The sequence below is a fragment of the Schistocerca serialis genome, chromosome 3 (assembly GCF_023864345.2).
Source record: "Schistocerca serialis cubense isolate TAMUIC-IGC-003099 chromosome 3, iqSchSeri2.2, whole genome shotgun sequence".
NCBI lineage: Eukaryota > Metazoa > Arthropoda > Insecta > Orthoptera > Acrididae > Schistocerca > Schistocerca serialis.
In genome coordinates, this window is record NC_064640.1 from 841,664,543 (window position 1) to 841,682,126 (window position 17,584).

Consider the following 17,584-nt stretch of genomic DNA (forward strand, 5'->3'; position numbering starts at 1 on the left):
TCCTCTAGCATTCCACAAATTTCACACATTTTTCTCTGAATGGCAACATGCTGTGGTACTATTTATATATGTTATAATGATGCTGGCTCCTGAAGAGACATGTTTTAGAGACTCTCCTCCACACTACAATATTACCAAAATATAAACAGTCTAAATGGCTATGGAAATTTAGGAAAAATACTGAAAACTACAAAAAACTAAAAAGCAGGAACTACTTGTGCATCATCCTACCTTGTGCAGGAGGCTGATGTTCAGCTGTTAACAGTGGACCTTCCTGCCATATCGCTGTTCCTGGAAACACACACACACATTAGTTATAAAATTTTAATGTTGGAACCAATATGAAAGTTATGAAAAGTCAGAAGATTATGTTTTATGCACTCTTCAGCAGTTGGTTTAGGGGAAAACTATAACTGGATTTATTGGCAGAAGCACTAATACCTTCATCCATGTCACTTTTTCTTATTTATTGATGCACATAATATAATACAAAACCATCTTCTCAGTTTGCGATTTCTTCTTGTTCAAAATCTACCACTTTTAGTAAAATACCTTACAGCCTTACCCTAAAGACAAATGCCCTTTAAGTGAGTGAGTGTTGAGTGAATGAAAGAGCTGCTTATGAACTTCAATGGGGTTGCAGCTACTAAAATTACAACATGACTGATAATCCCATGTCATCATATCTTTGGTGTATTCTCAAATTAGGAAAAAAAACATATATCTTTTGATATATGTTTTGAATAGGTGTCTTTTGCATTAACTATAGTATTTTGTTCTCTATGGAGTTCTTGTTCATGGGAATCTGCTAACTTTGGCATCTGTTAATGATTCCTGAAGAGCTTTTCCTTTTTAAACTGTATAAATGCCACTGACATTCCAATTTATCCACACATCTGTTAGCAAACAGTTCTCAAGGATCAATTTTTAACTGTAAGGCTACATCATTTTGTAGATGTACACAGGAATAAATTAAATAAATTTTTGTAACTATCACATTAATAAGGAACAATCATGTATAAATTTTTTGATGTTAGTTTGCAAAAGATTTTGGAAGCACATAATTAACTTAAGACAAAATACATATTTTCTTCAAATCATTTTTTATTAATACTCTGAAGATTGAAAGAGCTTATACTGCTTAATATGTTTTGAATTATGTGCTGTCGTTGGACACTCAACTAAACTGAAGCAGTACATCATATTTTCTGTGACTTCTTTCTTTTGTCATCTTTATTCTTCTTTGCTTTTAGTGTCCTACTGGAATGCACTTACTGAAATCAGAACACTTGCTCCATATCAAAGTATCAATTAGGCTCTGTGTAAATATTACCTCCGTGTAGCAGCTAAGCTACATGGTAGCTTACATATTTTTTATTATATATATCACCTTCTACATCTATGAATGCTTACAACAATCAAAATCTTTGAAAATAATAACTGAATTCTCCGCTGGTGCTTTATAGAATACGTAGAAAATTACAAAAAGGAAATACTTACGTAATATTTTCAAACATATTTGATAAGTGCTTCATTTTTTACTAATATCTTCTACACCTATAACACATATTTCAGTCTTTGTTTCATATTATAATTTTAAGTCCCATGATGTGTCTGTTGAAAAGTTCCAAGGATTCTGTGATCCTCAATGCCCGCTGTACTATTCCTCTTGATCATACTCCTTAAGAAAGACTCTTTTGAGCTTGATCTAAAATGTCTTCAGTTAGTTTCTTCAGTTAATATTTAATATCATTATGGAGCATCATGTTCCAGATCTTCCAGCCTCTTCTTCTCATTATTTATTTTTGTATAATGTTGCGCTCTGAAGTCAGTTTTCCTCTGTGTTGACCTTGTGCTTATGCAGACTGCTTTCCTCCATGTTGATCTTGTGTTTGTATCTTCAATATTCACTTATCTTGTCGACTTCACTCTGTGTATTACAGAAATTGTTGAATCTGTTCCATTAACTACACATAGAAAACAATGTAATGTAATCGCCCCTTATATATTCATAGTTTTGGTTGGTAGTCATCTTCTTCATGTCTTTCACAGCACCTTTGCCAATTATAACTTTCTTTGTTTATATCTGACTCAAATTCTTTGTTAAACAATCTTTAATTCTGAACTGATCAGCTGTACACAAATTAATTACAGCAGAGTGGCACTGTAAAAAAATTTAGTAATGTAAAGTTTCTTTACAATTTGTCCTTATCCGAAATCATTTCTCAATGCTTTTCCAACAGACAATCTGTAAATTAGATGTCTGAATTTGTAATAGCTTCTGAATAAGTACTTCACATCATTATTTTACACTTTCATTATATTTACCTGCTGTATATAAATCCCGTTACTTCTTATTTGTCTCTGTACTAGATTACCTTTCTCTCAAGATTACAGACATTTATTCCTTTCTTCAAAGATATGTATAGAGTGCAAACATATTGATTGCTCTCACACAGCCTTTCTGTAACTGCATGTTAATATTAGACTTCTTTCGTTAGTGTCTTTGTAATTCCTAAACCTTGCTTTCTAGCTTTGCTTAGTGTCTTCATAATTCCTAATTCTACCTGATATCGGTCCAAAGTACTGCAAATAATAATCAGTTTCTCTATTGGTTTTAAACATTTTTCTGTCATTGATAGTAAGCCATCTCAAACTGAATTTGTGAAATCTGTTTCACATGCTACACATTATCCTTTTCACATTTCAAGAATGTACTTTCTCAGAATTATTTATTGTGTAGCATTTACTTCACAAATTACTGCAGAAAGAATTAATTGCCTTCTGATTCCTAAAACTTCCAGGTTATAATATTTGCAAAAGTGTCACATCATTTCTTGTGGTTTGCATCTTTAATGATGTTTTATGATGTGGCCCATACAAAATGTTCCTGTGTCTTGCATACATTTCCACAACTACACTTTCAAACATTTTATGTTTTGAAAGTTATTTCATAAAACTAATAGCCATGTTGTCTGAATATTCAATATTTTATACTTTCCCATTCTCTTGGAAATTTCAGCTTCTTACATACACATGTGCATACATATTTTATTTTTCCTAACATTTCCTAACTTAGTTCTGAAAGGCTGTGATGTGGTTTTCTAAAGTTATCCAGCGATGCCAGTATTTGCTTTTGAGAATTATGTTTTACTATTATAGTCTATGGTATGATATTTCAGTTTGAGAAGTAGTTTAACCCACAGCCTTTCACTAAGAAGGAAATGAATATGGAATTAAAATGAATACACGCTGTGGAGTTACAATTTATGTTGTATCCTGCTGTCCTAGAACACTGATCATCAAAGACGTGTCTCCTTAACGGCCAGTTTCCCAAAGCAATGACCACAGGGTGTACTAAACCTCTAACTGTTCCACTTTCTTCGTATTAACATACCACTGCCACAAACTCATCTCTTGAAGATGAGTTTAGCATTTTGTTGGAAGAAGAGGATACCAGACCTTATAAACAATGATCACTATGGAAATGTTGCTGCACGATGAGGAAACTTGTGTATACCATCGTTGTTGGGCATATTAATTGAAAACTTTATGAGATGATCTATACATCTTCCCATATCACTCATAATCCATAATATTAGGCATCTTCTTTTGAAGACATTTGTGCTATCTCAATTGTTTCAAAAGGTATGTAATACGATGGCAGTCACACGACTGGAGAACTCCTTCGGCAACCTCAATGCTTGTTCATCACCTTGAAATTTGGAGCCCTATTTTCTGAGAAGTTCTTAATAATCACTTTTTCTTAAAATCAGTCGATGACAGAAGAGAATGCACTACCACTGTACATTTTAGTCACAATGCCATTGCATCTTATGATACATGCACTTCAACCCATGTTGTATAACAATGAGACCGATTTTTTTAAATTAATTTATCCTCTGTCCTCTCAGATTTGAATAATTAAATTCCAATAAAACTGACTTATACTGTGCTCTTCAGCTTGTATATAAAAGTCATTATCGTGCCAGTTTTGTTCATACAATATTAAGTTATTATCTTGAAGTGTGTTACATGAACTGTTAATAATTTCATATGGAAAGGGCAATAATTAATTAAATCATTCACATATAACTGTTAGCAACTGATGTAGCAGTGTCCTCATTACAGACCTTTAAGCAAGTGAAAATTTAAGTTTCCAGTATCATATAATGAAAGACCATACTTGAAAAACATTGCTAATGTCTTCTGAGTCTGCTTGTAATAATAAACTGGTTCACTTAGAGATAGCGTCAATAGCTGAATTTAAAAGAAGTGATGAGTAGCTGTATTGTGTCTTCTTGGTTACTTTGTACAACACTACTTTACACAACATGTGAAATTATTTTTGTTTTTGTTTTTATTCAACTCTGTATGTTTTTTACATAGGATTATTTCCATTTTACGAACACTGCAGACAATGATAGTTTAGTCAAGATTTTCTTCTCCATGAAGTAGTAAAAACAGTTGGTACAAATATGCGTAACAAGTTTATGAATAATGATTATACATTTGTATGGAGCCACAGTCATACAAAAAGTTTTAGTTTTACTTCTGTCCTTTTTCTGTAGGTATTCCTTTAGTAAATATAATAACACTTCTATAACCTAATGGTAACACAGTGTATCAAAATTTTCATCTTCAAAATTTCTTGGCTGTTTTATCATTGATACTGCACTTACACATGTAATGTAAAGGAATAGATACTTCATTTCAAATTATTTTCTGTGATAAAATGATACTTTCAGCTAAACATAAGTCCAGCTTACAGTTGGTGCACCGTGTTATCAATGTTATCACACAGAGCATCTGCTGGGGATCTGGGGTATTTAACCAACTGAAAGTGCTAATATTCATATACTATTTGATGCTTATAGAAACGTTGAAAACACAAAGGAGGCACAGAATGAGCTTTAATAATTTTTATACAACAGCCATCCTGATGTGAGTGCTGAAACTTTACTTTCTATTTGGATAGTCATCTAGTGCAGAAACATCACTACTGTAATGAATAAATTATTTTATGCGTTGATACAGCAGCATGTCTGAAATGATGGTAGTGTTACAACATTGTCTGTCTTCATGGCTAGGCAGCCACTGTGTTTGATTGTAAGCAAGAATACTCCATTTTGATTCTCAAGAATGGTAATGTACAGTAGTGAGTCTATCCCACTTTTATTGGGCACACACAAACTTAATTGCATGCATATGAAAAGCAAAAAATCACTTTTTATCTTGACAGTAGCTTTTAAGATATTGTGTATGAAATGAATGTACAAACATTAGACAACCATACTGGAAGTCACAGGGCTGACCATTTCATTAAGGCAGGTCATTATGTTTAAACTTCCATCATGTTCTGGTTTCATATTGTGGCTATTTAGTGGTAGTTTCATGAATCTGTGTTACACCTCTTCTTAAGATGAGTTTCCCCCTACTCTTCAAATCAACTGGTGCAGTTACAAATTCAGTAGGGGACTTGATAGGGATTCCATGGACTTTATAACATTTTAGTGACTTCAGCTCTTTTTCAGCACTGATATTTAAATAATTAATATATCTTTGCAATCATACAACAACTGAAGTGGGTTTGTAGTGGAACATGTTTGGAAGTTGTCTCTTTCCAATTACAAGCAATAAAAATTGCCATACTGTCTTCATTCTTTTTGTAAGACACATAGTGAATACTTATCCTTAATGCTCATGTAGTCACTCCTTTCTTTGTCCTTTTATTGTGTTAAAAAATGGGAAAACAAGTTATAATATCATTAAATAGTCTTTTTAATCAGCTGATCTAGAGAGGTTTCGAAACCATGGTACTGAGTTTAAGTTGAATGTATAGCTCCAGGAACACAGCTAGCTATATAATTGAAACACTATTATTTCATCTTCTTATTTCATATGTCTCCTTACTCATGTTTATTCATGTAAAACAAAACCAATTTTCATTTTATTTTATTCTAGATGTGTTCCACATCAACAAGGACTTTCTTAATATATGTTCATGGTAAAAACAATGCTTCTTTCCTAAACTCATATACAGCTGATTAAGTATCAATAAAGCATTTTACAGATTCAAAATGTTTTCTGGGATTTTGTTGGAGCAAGGATTTGAAGTCCAAACCCAAAAATTATTAACAACTCATAACAAATTTTTGTGTTCTGAGTTTCACCACTTCCCCGAAGAAATATTAAGATGTTTTGCACTAAGATGAACCTATAACATAAGTGGAATGAACCACCAGCATTAAGTGAGAAACAATGCATATAGTGTAGGTGTTCAGTGAGGACAAATCTTCACTTGAGGAGTTTCAAGAGTCAACAATATTTCTTATATCTTCTTCCACTTAAACTTCAACTGATTGGATGCATATTAAGTCTCAGATTGCGAAACTCACCTGTTTGCTCCTTGAACTCAGCTGGACTTGGGGGCGGGGTTTTCGAAACTTTTGGTGACAGGATTTCTGAAAAAATGTGTGCAAGTTGTGAGACTCAGTAGCATTAGTGGCACTTGTTCCAAGCACAAGTCTACTAAATTTCAAATGTTGGTAAAATATTCTGCACATAACATTAGTGGATTAAGTGAATTACATTTTGAACTGCTACTACAAGGAAGTGAACACACATTAAGGTAGTTATTGTAGTCATTGCATAATAACAGCTCCTAGAGAATAAATAAAAAAAATAAAAAAAAATAAATTAAAAAAAATCACGAAAATGTGTACTGAGATGGACTTAGCATTTAATATAATCAAAAGTAATTTACACCATATAAAAACAAGAATGAACAGAATAAAAATTATGATAATGTCAAAAACTTTATTTTAAAATACAATTGTTGTTTTAATATTAGTAACTATTCTCAAACAGCTGGAAATCACTCATTATAATTTAACTAAATGTTATGGATAACACACTGTTTTAGTACAAAGGAAATGGAAAACTCATAAGAAACACTAATCATTGATATTCATGTAATATGGAGATGACAACAAAAACATTACCTGTGCATACACAGATAAGGAAACTTGCTATATTCATATGGGGTAGAGTACAAAGGCAAAAAGGAAGTGATTGATTGCAATAACTCAGCAACATAGGGCCAGTTACTGTATTATTTGCTTAAATAAAGCATTAATTTGTTCAGGATATGAATTACCATATAAAGAATGGGATGTCCTACAAGGTGAGACTGTGTGATGAGCTTTAGAAGCTATAAAAAGTAGTTATGAGACGAATTTATACTTTATTGACCATTTAATAATTTGTTTTCTAACAAGCATAATGATGTGGTAGAAAATAAGTACTTGGTATCTATTTCAGTCTATGTCCATCATGATGGAGAAAATTTGGTTGTTTTAGTGTACAAAAGTCATGTTGCTATGTTCTATGGCTAATAGTAGTACGTGATAAGAAATGCATACTCAAAGTCTGTTTCAGAGTATGTGAGAAAAATAAAATTTTATGACTTAGGAAACTGAAAACACAACAATTATGTGAACATTCCTGTTAAATAACAATGAAAAAGCTATCAATAGCAAAGTTATAACACCATAAATAATACTGTACAATATTCAAGTTGTGTACCACCCACTAGTTTGAACATGAACAAATTTTGGCACTGTTTTATTGAAATCTGTGTGGACACAGAGTAACATAGTAGGTGGAATAAATTTGGTAGACCCACTGATATTATTATTTGCATTGTACAGCGAAAGAATCAGTAAAAGCTCCAGTCTGCGCATGATATGACATGGATTACTCGAATTCAGAGAAGTGATGCAACACACAGTTTCCTCAGTCATAGCTATTCACTCAAACATAAATTACATCACTACTGTCCTAATGCATGAATTTAAGTTGAATTCAGTTAGGTAGTCACTTTCATGTTTACAGAGCTAACAGGTCAATTAAAATGTCCCATCATCTCTTCTATTTGCATATGTCTATATTTCAGTCATTTCCCTTTCCTGTGATATTTTGTGCCACAAATTGCTCAGATTTAGATTTTGCTCCCACTGTATTATATTTTTGGTCATAAGGCAGTCAGAAAATTTCCATTAGTGTAGTTCTGTAGCTTTGCAAGAAGCACTAGAGGTTATCATGGATATGGTTTATAATTTTTTTAGTATAGGATCACACTTGGTACTGAGTTTCATGAGAAAAGTAATTACTGATAGCTGCAACTTAAGATTTCAGGAAAATTATCACTAGCTTGTGAATTTGAGAATGCTGATGAAAATGGGAGAAGTTAAAGGAAAAAGAAAGAAACTGAGGAGCTACCTAGTATACATGTAAATCTTTTAACCACACTTTTCAAAGAAATTTTCTCATTCGACTTTGTCATTTTGGTTTCATCACTACACAAAATTTTCAATATGAGCTAACTAATTTCTTCCCTTGCAATAATGTATATAGTTATACCTATATCAGTATTTTTCCAATACCCAATTATCAGTGTTCATCTAGGTCTAAGAATTTCATTTAGTAAAATGCTGACAAAAGTTTTTGTAGTGAAACAAATATTGGTAAGCATTGAAAAATCTGTAACTAATTCTGCACTTACTAAATAACAAATTTAACCATGCATGAGAGTAAGTAAATGAAAAGAAATCACACTTATTGAGAAGTTATGTATTACTGTTACAATCATTACAACATTAATTCAAATGGACAAAGTAGTTGGTAATGCATGCATTTCACCAGTCCCATATATCTAGGGTATAAAGCTGCCATACCTTGAAGCAAGCTTGACCTCAGCTGTCAGTACTAACCTTTCATATCAAGGAGACTGACATTGCAGTGATAGTCTGTTGACACAGGAGAAGTTCTGATAAAATTCTCTTGAACTTCCGGTCATGTCAAGTGGTTTAAAACCCATGAGCATTTGGCTGAGTACTAATTAGCCATTGCCAAGTGGTGACAGTCTTTTTGTTTCCGCAGCTATAGCAGCAATCAAAAGACAATCATTGCTTGACAATGTTTGAGGAGCACTTGGCTGAGAGCTTGTGGGTTTTAAACCACTTGACATGGCTGGAAGCCTGAGAGAACATTATCCATACCTCTGGCCCGAAACCATGCACTGCTATACACAAGATGTTCTTCCAGACATTTCCTATCCAGCACAGGATAAAGGTTTGTGTTGACTGTGGATATAAGTCAACATAATGCAGGCAGCTTGTAAACAAATGTAGTGTGTGTAGGTATTGAAAGCCAGTCCAGTTTGTTGTCTCCTGGAGGTAATATATGATGGCCAAGGGTGTTATTGTGAAATCAGATTTACCAAAGCATTATCAAACAGACATGAAAGAAAAGCCACTGACTACTGCTGCAGTATTACTCAAAATAGCTGATAGAATCTGTCCATTCCTCTTAATGCTCTTTGGCTCAGGCATGATGGTAATCTATAACAAAACTGAACTTGAATTTTTCACTGAAAATTATGCTGGATACTCATGAGCACTTCATGCATCCCCAGTTATTATGCTCTTCTTGACAGGCACAGTAACACTGTGGTGAGACTTAATTTATCATGACTGTTGTTAATGTCTCCTCAAAATTAGGCAACTCTGACACTACTGTGGCATTCTATCTGGATACTAACATTTTTTTATCATTGTATGTAAAATTCTGTACAAATAACAAAGATAGCAGTACCAAAGATTTTCATTCATGGATCAAAACCCACTAATAGTGCTTCAAATAGAGAATGCTTTCATGATGATATGAACAGGCAATCCAGAAATAACGAGACAGAGCTTTCTCCGGGGAATGCTGGTTTCAAATTCAGACCTGGTCATTCCAGTTATCCAGTTTCCTTAAATCATGTAAGACTCCTTGGAAATTAGCTGTGAGAGGATGTATGACATATGCTAGTAGATGGTGGCTATAATTAAACATTTTTACATTGCTGGTATTTCAACACGGAGGTTCCATTCTTTGGTAATTAAACTTGTGAGGGTTCCCATGAAAAACAAGTGACTGTAGGGCAATGAAACTTTGTAGAAACATTTGTAAGGACCTGCAGAAGAGAAATACTGAATAAACCATTGAAAGACATGCATTTTATTGTTCACATGAGAGGGTAATATTTTTTAATTGCATACCATGTTTACACTCCAGCTTACAAACATTGCTCAATGTAATGACCATATGTATCCATGACAGCCTGGGACCAATCTAGAGATATCATTTCACAGCTGCTTGCAGCAAGTTTTGAATGTTGGACCATGGAATGTTCAGCCGTCAGGACACAGCTCATGCATTGATTGAAGATCGCACATTGTATCCACTATTCTCAGCCATGGCAACAGTAAGTTCTTCAGTATTTTGTGGCACAGTTCTGCCATTGGCCTCTCTCGTGATCAGTTTCCGAATCTCCAGTTGATTCAGACTTCTGAAACATGTTCTTCAACCCTGATGTGAAAAGAGAATCTTTCCATATTCCTTTAATGTGTTGATACAAACAGCAGCAGCACTACTGCTGTAGTTTTGATAAAACAGCTTTACAAGTGAATCCCTGCTCACATTGTCCAGACCCATGTTGACTGTCTGCAACTGTATTTCACACTGATGCTTGTGTTTAAATGCTATGTTGCTATACCAGTACCAGTGCCGAACAGCAACTCATGGCACTGACACTACTAACAATGCAAATCCTGCAGCTCAGTCTGAACATCAAACCTATAACGTTGGGTGTCCATGTAGTAAATAGTTTTCCATCTACACTGACTCAAGTAGTGAAAGTTTAAGTACAACCATCTAGTATATAGTGCAAACACATCTACGTTAAACCAGATAAGTTGAAGTATTTTCCAATATTTGTATTAGTTTTTCAAATGGGGCTAGTTACTGGTACACAAAAAGTCTTGGTTGAAGTACTATGTGGAACATATTAACACAGAACTTGGGGAATCACTTAGAAGAGAGTACTATTAACTGATAGATGTGATTGATGCACCTTCCTTTAGTCCTTTGCACCACAAAGAGGCTACCAGCAGTTCTACCTGCTAGTAGTACACAATATGTCCAAAGCAGTGTCCACTGAATCCCAACGATTTTCAATTATCTAAACAGGCCTTTCTAGGGGACATGGTTACAGCAGCAGCTATAGGAGTGCAAAACACTGAAGGTTGAACAACAGCATAAATGAGAAACAACATTTGTTTAGTATAGTCCACAAAGAATTATTATAAAATGATGAAATGATAATATGAGCACTGGAAAATAAAATAGCAAGTGGAATGCCAACAGCCTTGTTATGCTTATCAGAATACTGCTGGAAGGCACTGAAACTGGACAGATACTTCTAGATATTATACAGAAACAATAAGAGAAAATGTGGAGTGGCTGTATACAGAAAAATTAGAGCTGAGTTCCAGTTTCACAAATTAATGAATACTGCATTGAAAATGTTTTGAATGTTGTGCTACAATGGTTGGTAGTATCAATAATTTAACATACCACAATTTTAGATTATGTTGTTAGAGAAATGTTACTAAAGGTATGTACTCTTGGTAGACTTAACTGGAGACTTGTTGTTTGTGAATATTTAATTTTTGATTTTCTGCCAGACAGTAGTAGCTGAGGATACATGCAGGTTTTCTTTATATCTAACTTTGATTTATTTTTTATGGTTATCTTCCCTTTGAGGTTTGAAAGTGATGATGGCATCTGGTTTGAATAAGACTGAACTATTGTACTGGTACCTTCAGTGATTTGGATGGAAAAAGTGGGTTAATCAACATGCTGGTCAAATGTTAATAAAGAAACATACAACCAGAATTAAACAAAAATTATATTATATAACAGAAAAATAACCCACGATTCAGTCGCAATGTTGACATACAACTTGAAGAAGAATTCTGGGGTGAAATCTCATAACACTGACAGCATATGTTAGGTTATACAATATTTGTACCACCATTTTTCTTACATTAAAGGCATAGTGGTAAAATACTGAACATAGTAACTGCAAAGGCCTTGCTATTCCAACATGAAGGTATGTTCCATGTACCACTTATTGTATGGGAGATCATAGTCCCACCTATGGCCAAGAGAGGTGAGAAATTGCTTTGCTTTATGTGGTTAATCTGAAGCGGTCTTTCCATCACATGCCAGTACTACATGTTTCTGTCTTTATGTTCATAACTGGTAAGTACATACTTTCATGTGTCAACATTCCTACAATAGATATGGCACACCAGGTTACAAAGCATAAAAATTTTTCTATATTGTCTATACAGTTTAATTGTGTGTAAATCCATCCTCTTATACTTTACACATGTAGGCATTGTAAATGATTTTCTGTTTCAAAAGGAATGAAAGTTGAAAGAATGTTGGTAATGAACTTTCAGGGGAAAATATACAGGATCTTGTGAGCAATACACTGGTTCATTTAAAATTAGTTAACAAACAGGAATCTTATGACATCAGAGGAATGTTTACCAATATGTTACAACCACAACTACCAGTCAGATTCCAGTTACACAAATTGATGACAGAGAGGCCAAGACTGATAAGATTTGCAGTCATAGTTAAATTATTGTCACATGCACTTTCCCGAAAGGATTAGTTTTGGGGCCTTGTTTTTCATATTATGTACAGAATGGTTCTGTGATGATGATAGAAACGTTCAGGATCATGGAGAAGAGACTCTGGTCCAGAAATGACAGAGCTGAAAGTTATAAGAGAAAATCGTTCTGATACATCTTCTACTGCAAGCTCTTTGTTCAAATGTTCAAATGTGTGTGAAATCTTAAGGAACTTAACTGCTAAGGTCATCAGTCCCTACGCTTACACACTACTTAACCTAAATTATCCTAAGGACAACACACACACCCATGCCCGAGGGAGGACTTAACCTCTGCCAGGACCAGCTGCACAGTCCATGACTGCAGCGCCTTAGACCGCTCGGCTAATCCCTCGCGGCTGCAAGCTCTTTACTTTTCATATTTTGGGAGGAGATAGTGTGGACCAAAACACAGAAAAAAGTCCAGTAAACATACACACTAAAGCACATACCTTAAGAGCTATGAGCAACTGTTCGTCTTTGGCACTGTGAAAAACATCTCTTCTACTGGACGCTCATTCATAGCTCTTAAGGGATGCATTTTAGAGCCCATTTTTATTAGACAATTTTTTCTTGTTTTTGGTCCATACTACCTCCTCTGATAATATGGAAAGCAAAGAGCTTGCAGTAGAAGAGGTCCAAAGTCAAAGGTATCAGAACAATTTTCACTTATAACTTTTGACTTGGTCGTTTATGGACCAGGGTCCCTTACCTCAAATTGATACATTTACCATTCACCATCATCCCTGAAAGTTTGTAACATCATCGGAGAATTACCCTGTATAAACAATTTATCCTTACTCCATGAGAGTAAGGTATTCAATTATGAAGATAATAAAACAGTTGTTGGCTGGCACATAATGAGTATGAACTATACCTAACTCTCTCAGTGGTTTATTTGTCATGAGTAATTAACTTGAAAATAATGACATAAGCTGAACCATTTGCAAGACATGTCTTCTGTACTTTCATCTGAACTACCAACTTGAAAGAGTGCAATGGGATGTCATATCTGAAGAATATAGAGACATAAAATTGGATTGAACAGCAGTGTTTCTTGGTGTAATGTAAGAAAACAATCTCTCCTGGGAACATCATGTTTACCTTTCATGCCAAAAATTAATAAAATCAGTTTATGTATTGAAGACAGTGTTACAAAATCTGAATTATGAGCAAATGGTTGTGATGCATTTTGCACCAGTGGATCTGTCTCACATATGTAACTGCAGTGTGGGATGGACTGTAGCTAAGCATATTAAGAAAGTGGTTGTCCTATAAAACAGGCAGTAAGGATTCTGTGGAATCTCACTTATAATAAGTCATGTAATGTGAGACTCAAGTGTTGAAAAAAAAAATCACATTGGTTTCACTATATATCTATAAAACTGCAGAGTTACTTTTGAAATACAAGTACTACAATAATCTAAACAACGGTATCTGTACTTAAAATACAAGGAGAAATTGTGACTATCAGCTGGCACATAACAAAATTTGCAGACAACAGCTCCCATAACATGGATATAAAATTGTATAAAAACATTTGAGGTACTTCAAACAATTCAAAGGAAACTACCTTCAAATGGAATTAGAGTTCTTTAGTACATTTATATTATCAAAGTATTTCTTTTGGGAGAGTAGATTATTTTCACATTAGTACCACATCATTTAAAGGTAAATGACATATCACCGGTGTTCAGAGATAACCTCATATTTTGACATTTAACACCAAATTATGTTTCTGCATCATGTGTTTTAAAACCTTGTATCTCATCTGCTCATGTAAGCAAGTGTTCCTACACTGTTGATTTGGTGGCAAGAAAACCTCAAATGTTGTGTATATCTTATGCATTTCAGTGAAACTTGACAAGCAGAATTCATTAGTGAAACTTCCTGGCAGATTAAAACTGTGTGCCAGACCGAGACTGGAACTTGGGACCTTTGCCTTTCACGTGCAAATACTCTACCATCTGAGCTATCCAAGCACGACTCACAACCCGTCCTCACAGCTTTACTTACGCCAGTACCTTGTCTCCTACCTTCTAAACTTCACAGAAGTTCTCCTGTGAATCTTGCAAGACTGGCACTTCTGGAAGAAAGGATACTGCGAGGTCATGGCTTAGCCACAACCTGTGGGATGTATCCAGAATGGAATTTTCGCTCTGCAGCGGAGTGTGTGCTGATATGAAACTACCTGGCAGATTAAAACTAGAATTCACTAGTTTCATCTACTTAAGGTGAGATTTTAACACCAACTGTTAACTATTATTACTGTTTTAATCATTAAACATATTAAGTTATTAAATTTCTGTGTTCTACAAAAATGCAACATAATGTTAAACAACATGACCTCTAGGCTTCATTAGCAACAAATACCTTGGTATGCTGTTTTTGTTTCAGATTTATGAGGATTTATAAATATGATAATGTAGTTGTGTGTGTGTTTGTTCGTTCTGTAGTACACTGGTGGGCAACACTTAAGGACAAAAGTAACTGTTGCATGATGTGCAACTGCGAAGTAACATAGCTGGATGAAACTTGGACCACACAGTGTTGTACAGGAAGTAACTTAAACAAATATGCAATGTGGCAGACAGAAATGACACATTTATTCATGGACAATAATTACACTGAAGTGACTGTGACTTATGATGGGCCCCATACATGAAAAAAGTCAGGACATGGTTCTTAAAGGGAATATCATCACCATAGATGGAAATACATGCTCTGCAATCGAAATACATGCTCTGCAATCGAAATACATGCTCTGCAATGTGCACACAGTTCTTAAGGAGTTCTCATGGCAGGGTGAGCCATTCCTACACCATCGCAGTTGACAATTGGCGGATGGTCATTGGTGTTGGTGGATGGTCATTGGTGCACGTGGATGTGCTGCAATATGTCTGCCCAATGCATCCCTCAATTTGAATCAGGGGAATGGGCAGGCCAGTCATTTTTCCAATATCCACTTGCTCTAAGAGCTCCTCTTTCAGTGCAGTTCGAAGGCAGGTGCGCATTGTCATCCATAAAAATTAAGTCAGGGCTGAAAGCACCCCTGAAGAGACACACCTGGGGAAGGAGTACTGTGTCACAGTGAGTGTATCGTGTTCAAAGATTCAGAGGTCAGTATGCCAATGTAACATTATACCCTCCCACCCTGTAATACCTTAACCGCCAGAACAATCACGTTCGGCAATGTTCCTCGGAGCATTATGTACCTTCATATGGTAAGAGGTGGGAAAATGTAATGCACTGTCATTTCAGTCAACCACATGGAGGAGGAATGGAATGCCCCACAAAAAGAACTCCTTACTAACCCTGTGACCAGTATGGAAGTATGAGCAGGCACTGCCATCTGTGGTGATCACACAGCCTTTAAGATCCATGTCCCGCCTTTTTTTAATGTCCAGGGGACCAACATAAATCATGGTGACTTCAGTATAATTATTGTCTTAGAATAAATGTTTCATTTCTTTCTTCACATTGTGTATTTCTTTAACTGTTACCCTCTGTACTGTACTACTGTACCGTACCTCACCAGGTCTATTTGTGTATGGTCTATGTTTCATTGAGCTGTATTAATTGGCTGTGACACAGCCTACAAAAGTTATTTTTATGCTTCAAGTTTTGCACACCATTGTAGTTAGCTCTGATCAAATACATTGTCCAAAAGGATAACCTAATTTCCATTCTTGTTTATGTGCCTATTGATCTCTCAATTACTGAATTATATACTGAGTTGTTACCTTACCCTTTCCATTACTTACATCAATTTCAGTTATGAGATAAGTGTTTTTGACAACCAAAAATATTTTATTCGTCATACCAGATTTATTTGATGGGGATCATATTATTATATTGCAACAGGAACTAAAGAACCAGTGTTATGCTGCAACAGAATGAAATTCCATTATCAGAGAAGGACACAGTGAGGATGAATTTACCACAACAGTTCACAATTATCTCATTTCCCAAGCATCAACATAAATTAAAATAATAATTTTCAGTGGCAGATACATCTATCAAAACAGGAATGCCATACTTCCCAATGACCTTCTATTTGCCTATATCCTGGTAAGTGTACCAATAAACTTTTATTATTTTGTTTTTATTTTTACAGAAAGGCCACACCATGCTCTAATACAACATGAGGCAATCAACCTTTGAGTAGAAACCTTGCAGTTGATAGTTTTTTTCACCTTCATGATACTACAAAGTATGTCCAACAGTGAGAATAAACCCAAAGCTTTATGTGCCAACACTGCTATGATACACTTATTCCAAGAGGTTTATTGCATTGTCAGCTCAGAAATCTGTTATGTCTGGATGAAAATCTGGTGATTCAAGAGGTACAGGCATACAAGCACTAAAATATTGCCTTGTGGTAGCACAAAAGTGAAAATTTTGTGTCATTTGTTTGACTTTGAGGAACTTCTGTGAAGGGTAGAGAAAGTAAATATGGGTGAATATGTGCTAGCTTTTGACATTCACAGACTGAAGAAACAAATTTCAACACATAAATTCTCTGGAATTGATGTATATTTTTCTAAACAAGATTCACCAATATTGTGATGATCTCGCACATGAATTTTGACTTGAGTATTCTGTAGCTGTGTAGCTTTTGGAGAACCAGGACTTCCATGTTGCTTGAAAAATTGTAGTGTAGATTACACACCATGATTTTAAACAAGGTAAACTTCAGATAGAAATATCAACAATGTAAGAAAAGATAGATTGTTACTTAGCATAGAGATGACACGTTAAGTTGCAGACAGGTGCAATTAAAAGACACTTACACATAAGCTTTTGGCCACAGCCTTTGTCAGAAAGAACGAAACACACACCATTCATTCTCACTCATTCACACAAGCAAGCACATCTCACGCACGCATGACTGCCGACTCCAGCACCTTGGGCCAGAATGCAACTATCACATGGGATGGAAGCAGCAATCTTATAGCAGTGTACAGATGGGGGGGGGGGGGGGGGGGAGAATCTGGTGGATTGTGCAGGGAC

The 17,584-nt window shown here is 35.1% G+C and overlaps 1 protein-coding gene across 1 annotated transcript in view; it reads right to left on the reverse strand.

Moving 5' to 3' along the window:
• Positions 1–211: 211 nt before the first annotated feature.
• LOC126471256 (ankyrin-3-like) overlaps positions 212–17,584 on the reverse strand; it is a 636,759-nt gene continuing 619,386 nt past the window's right edge. Inside the window, exons 32-33 of the mRNA XM_050099375.1 lie at positions 6,399–6,464; positions 212–291 (exon numbers count right to left, since the gene is read on the reverse strand). Of these exons, the coding sequence (XP_049955332.1) occupies positions 212–291; positions 6,399–6,464 (146 nt within the window). The remainder of the gene's footprint in view (positions 292–6,398; positions 6,465–17,584) is intronic.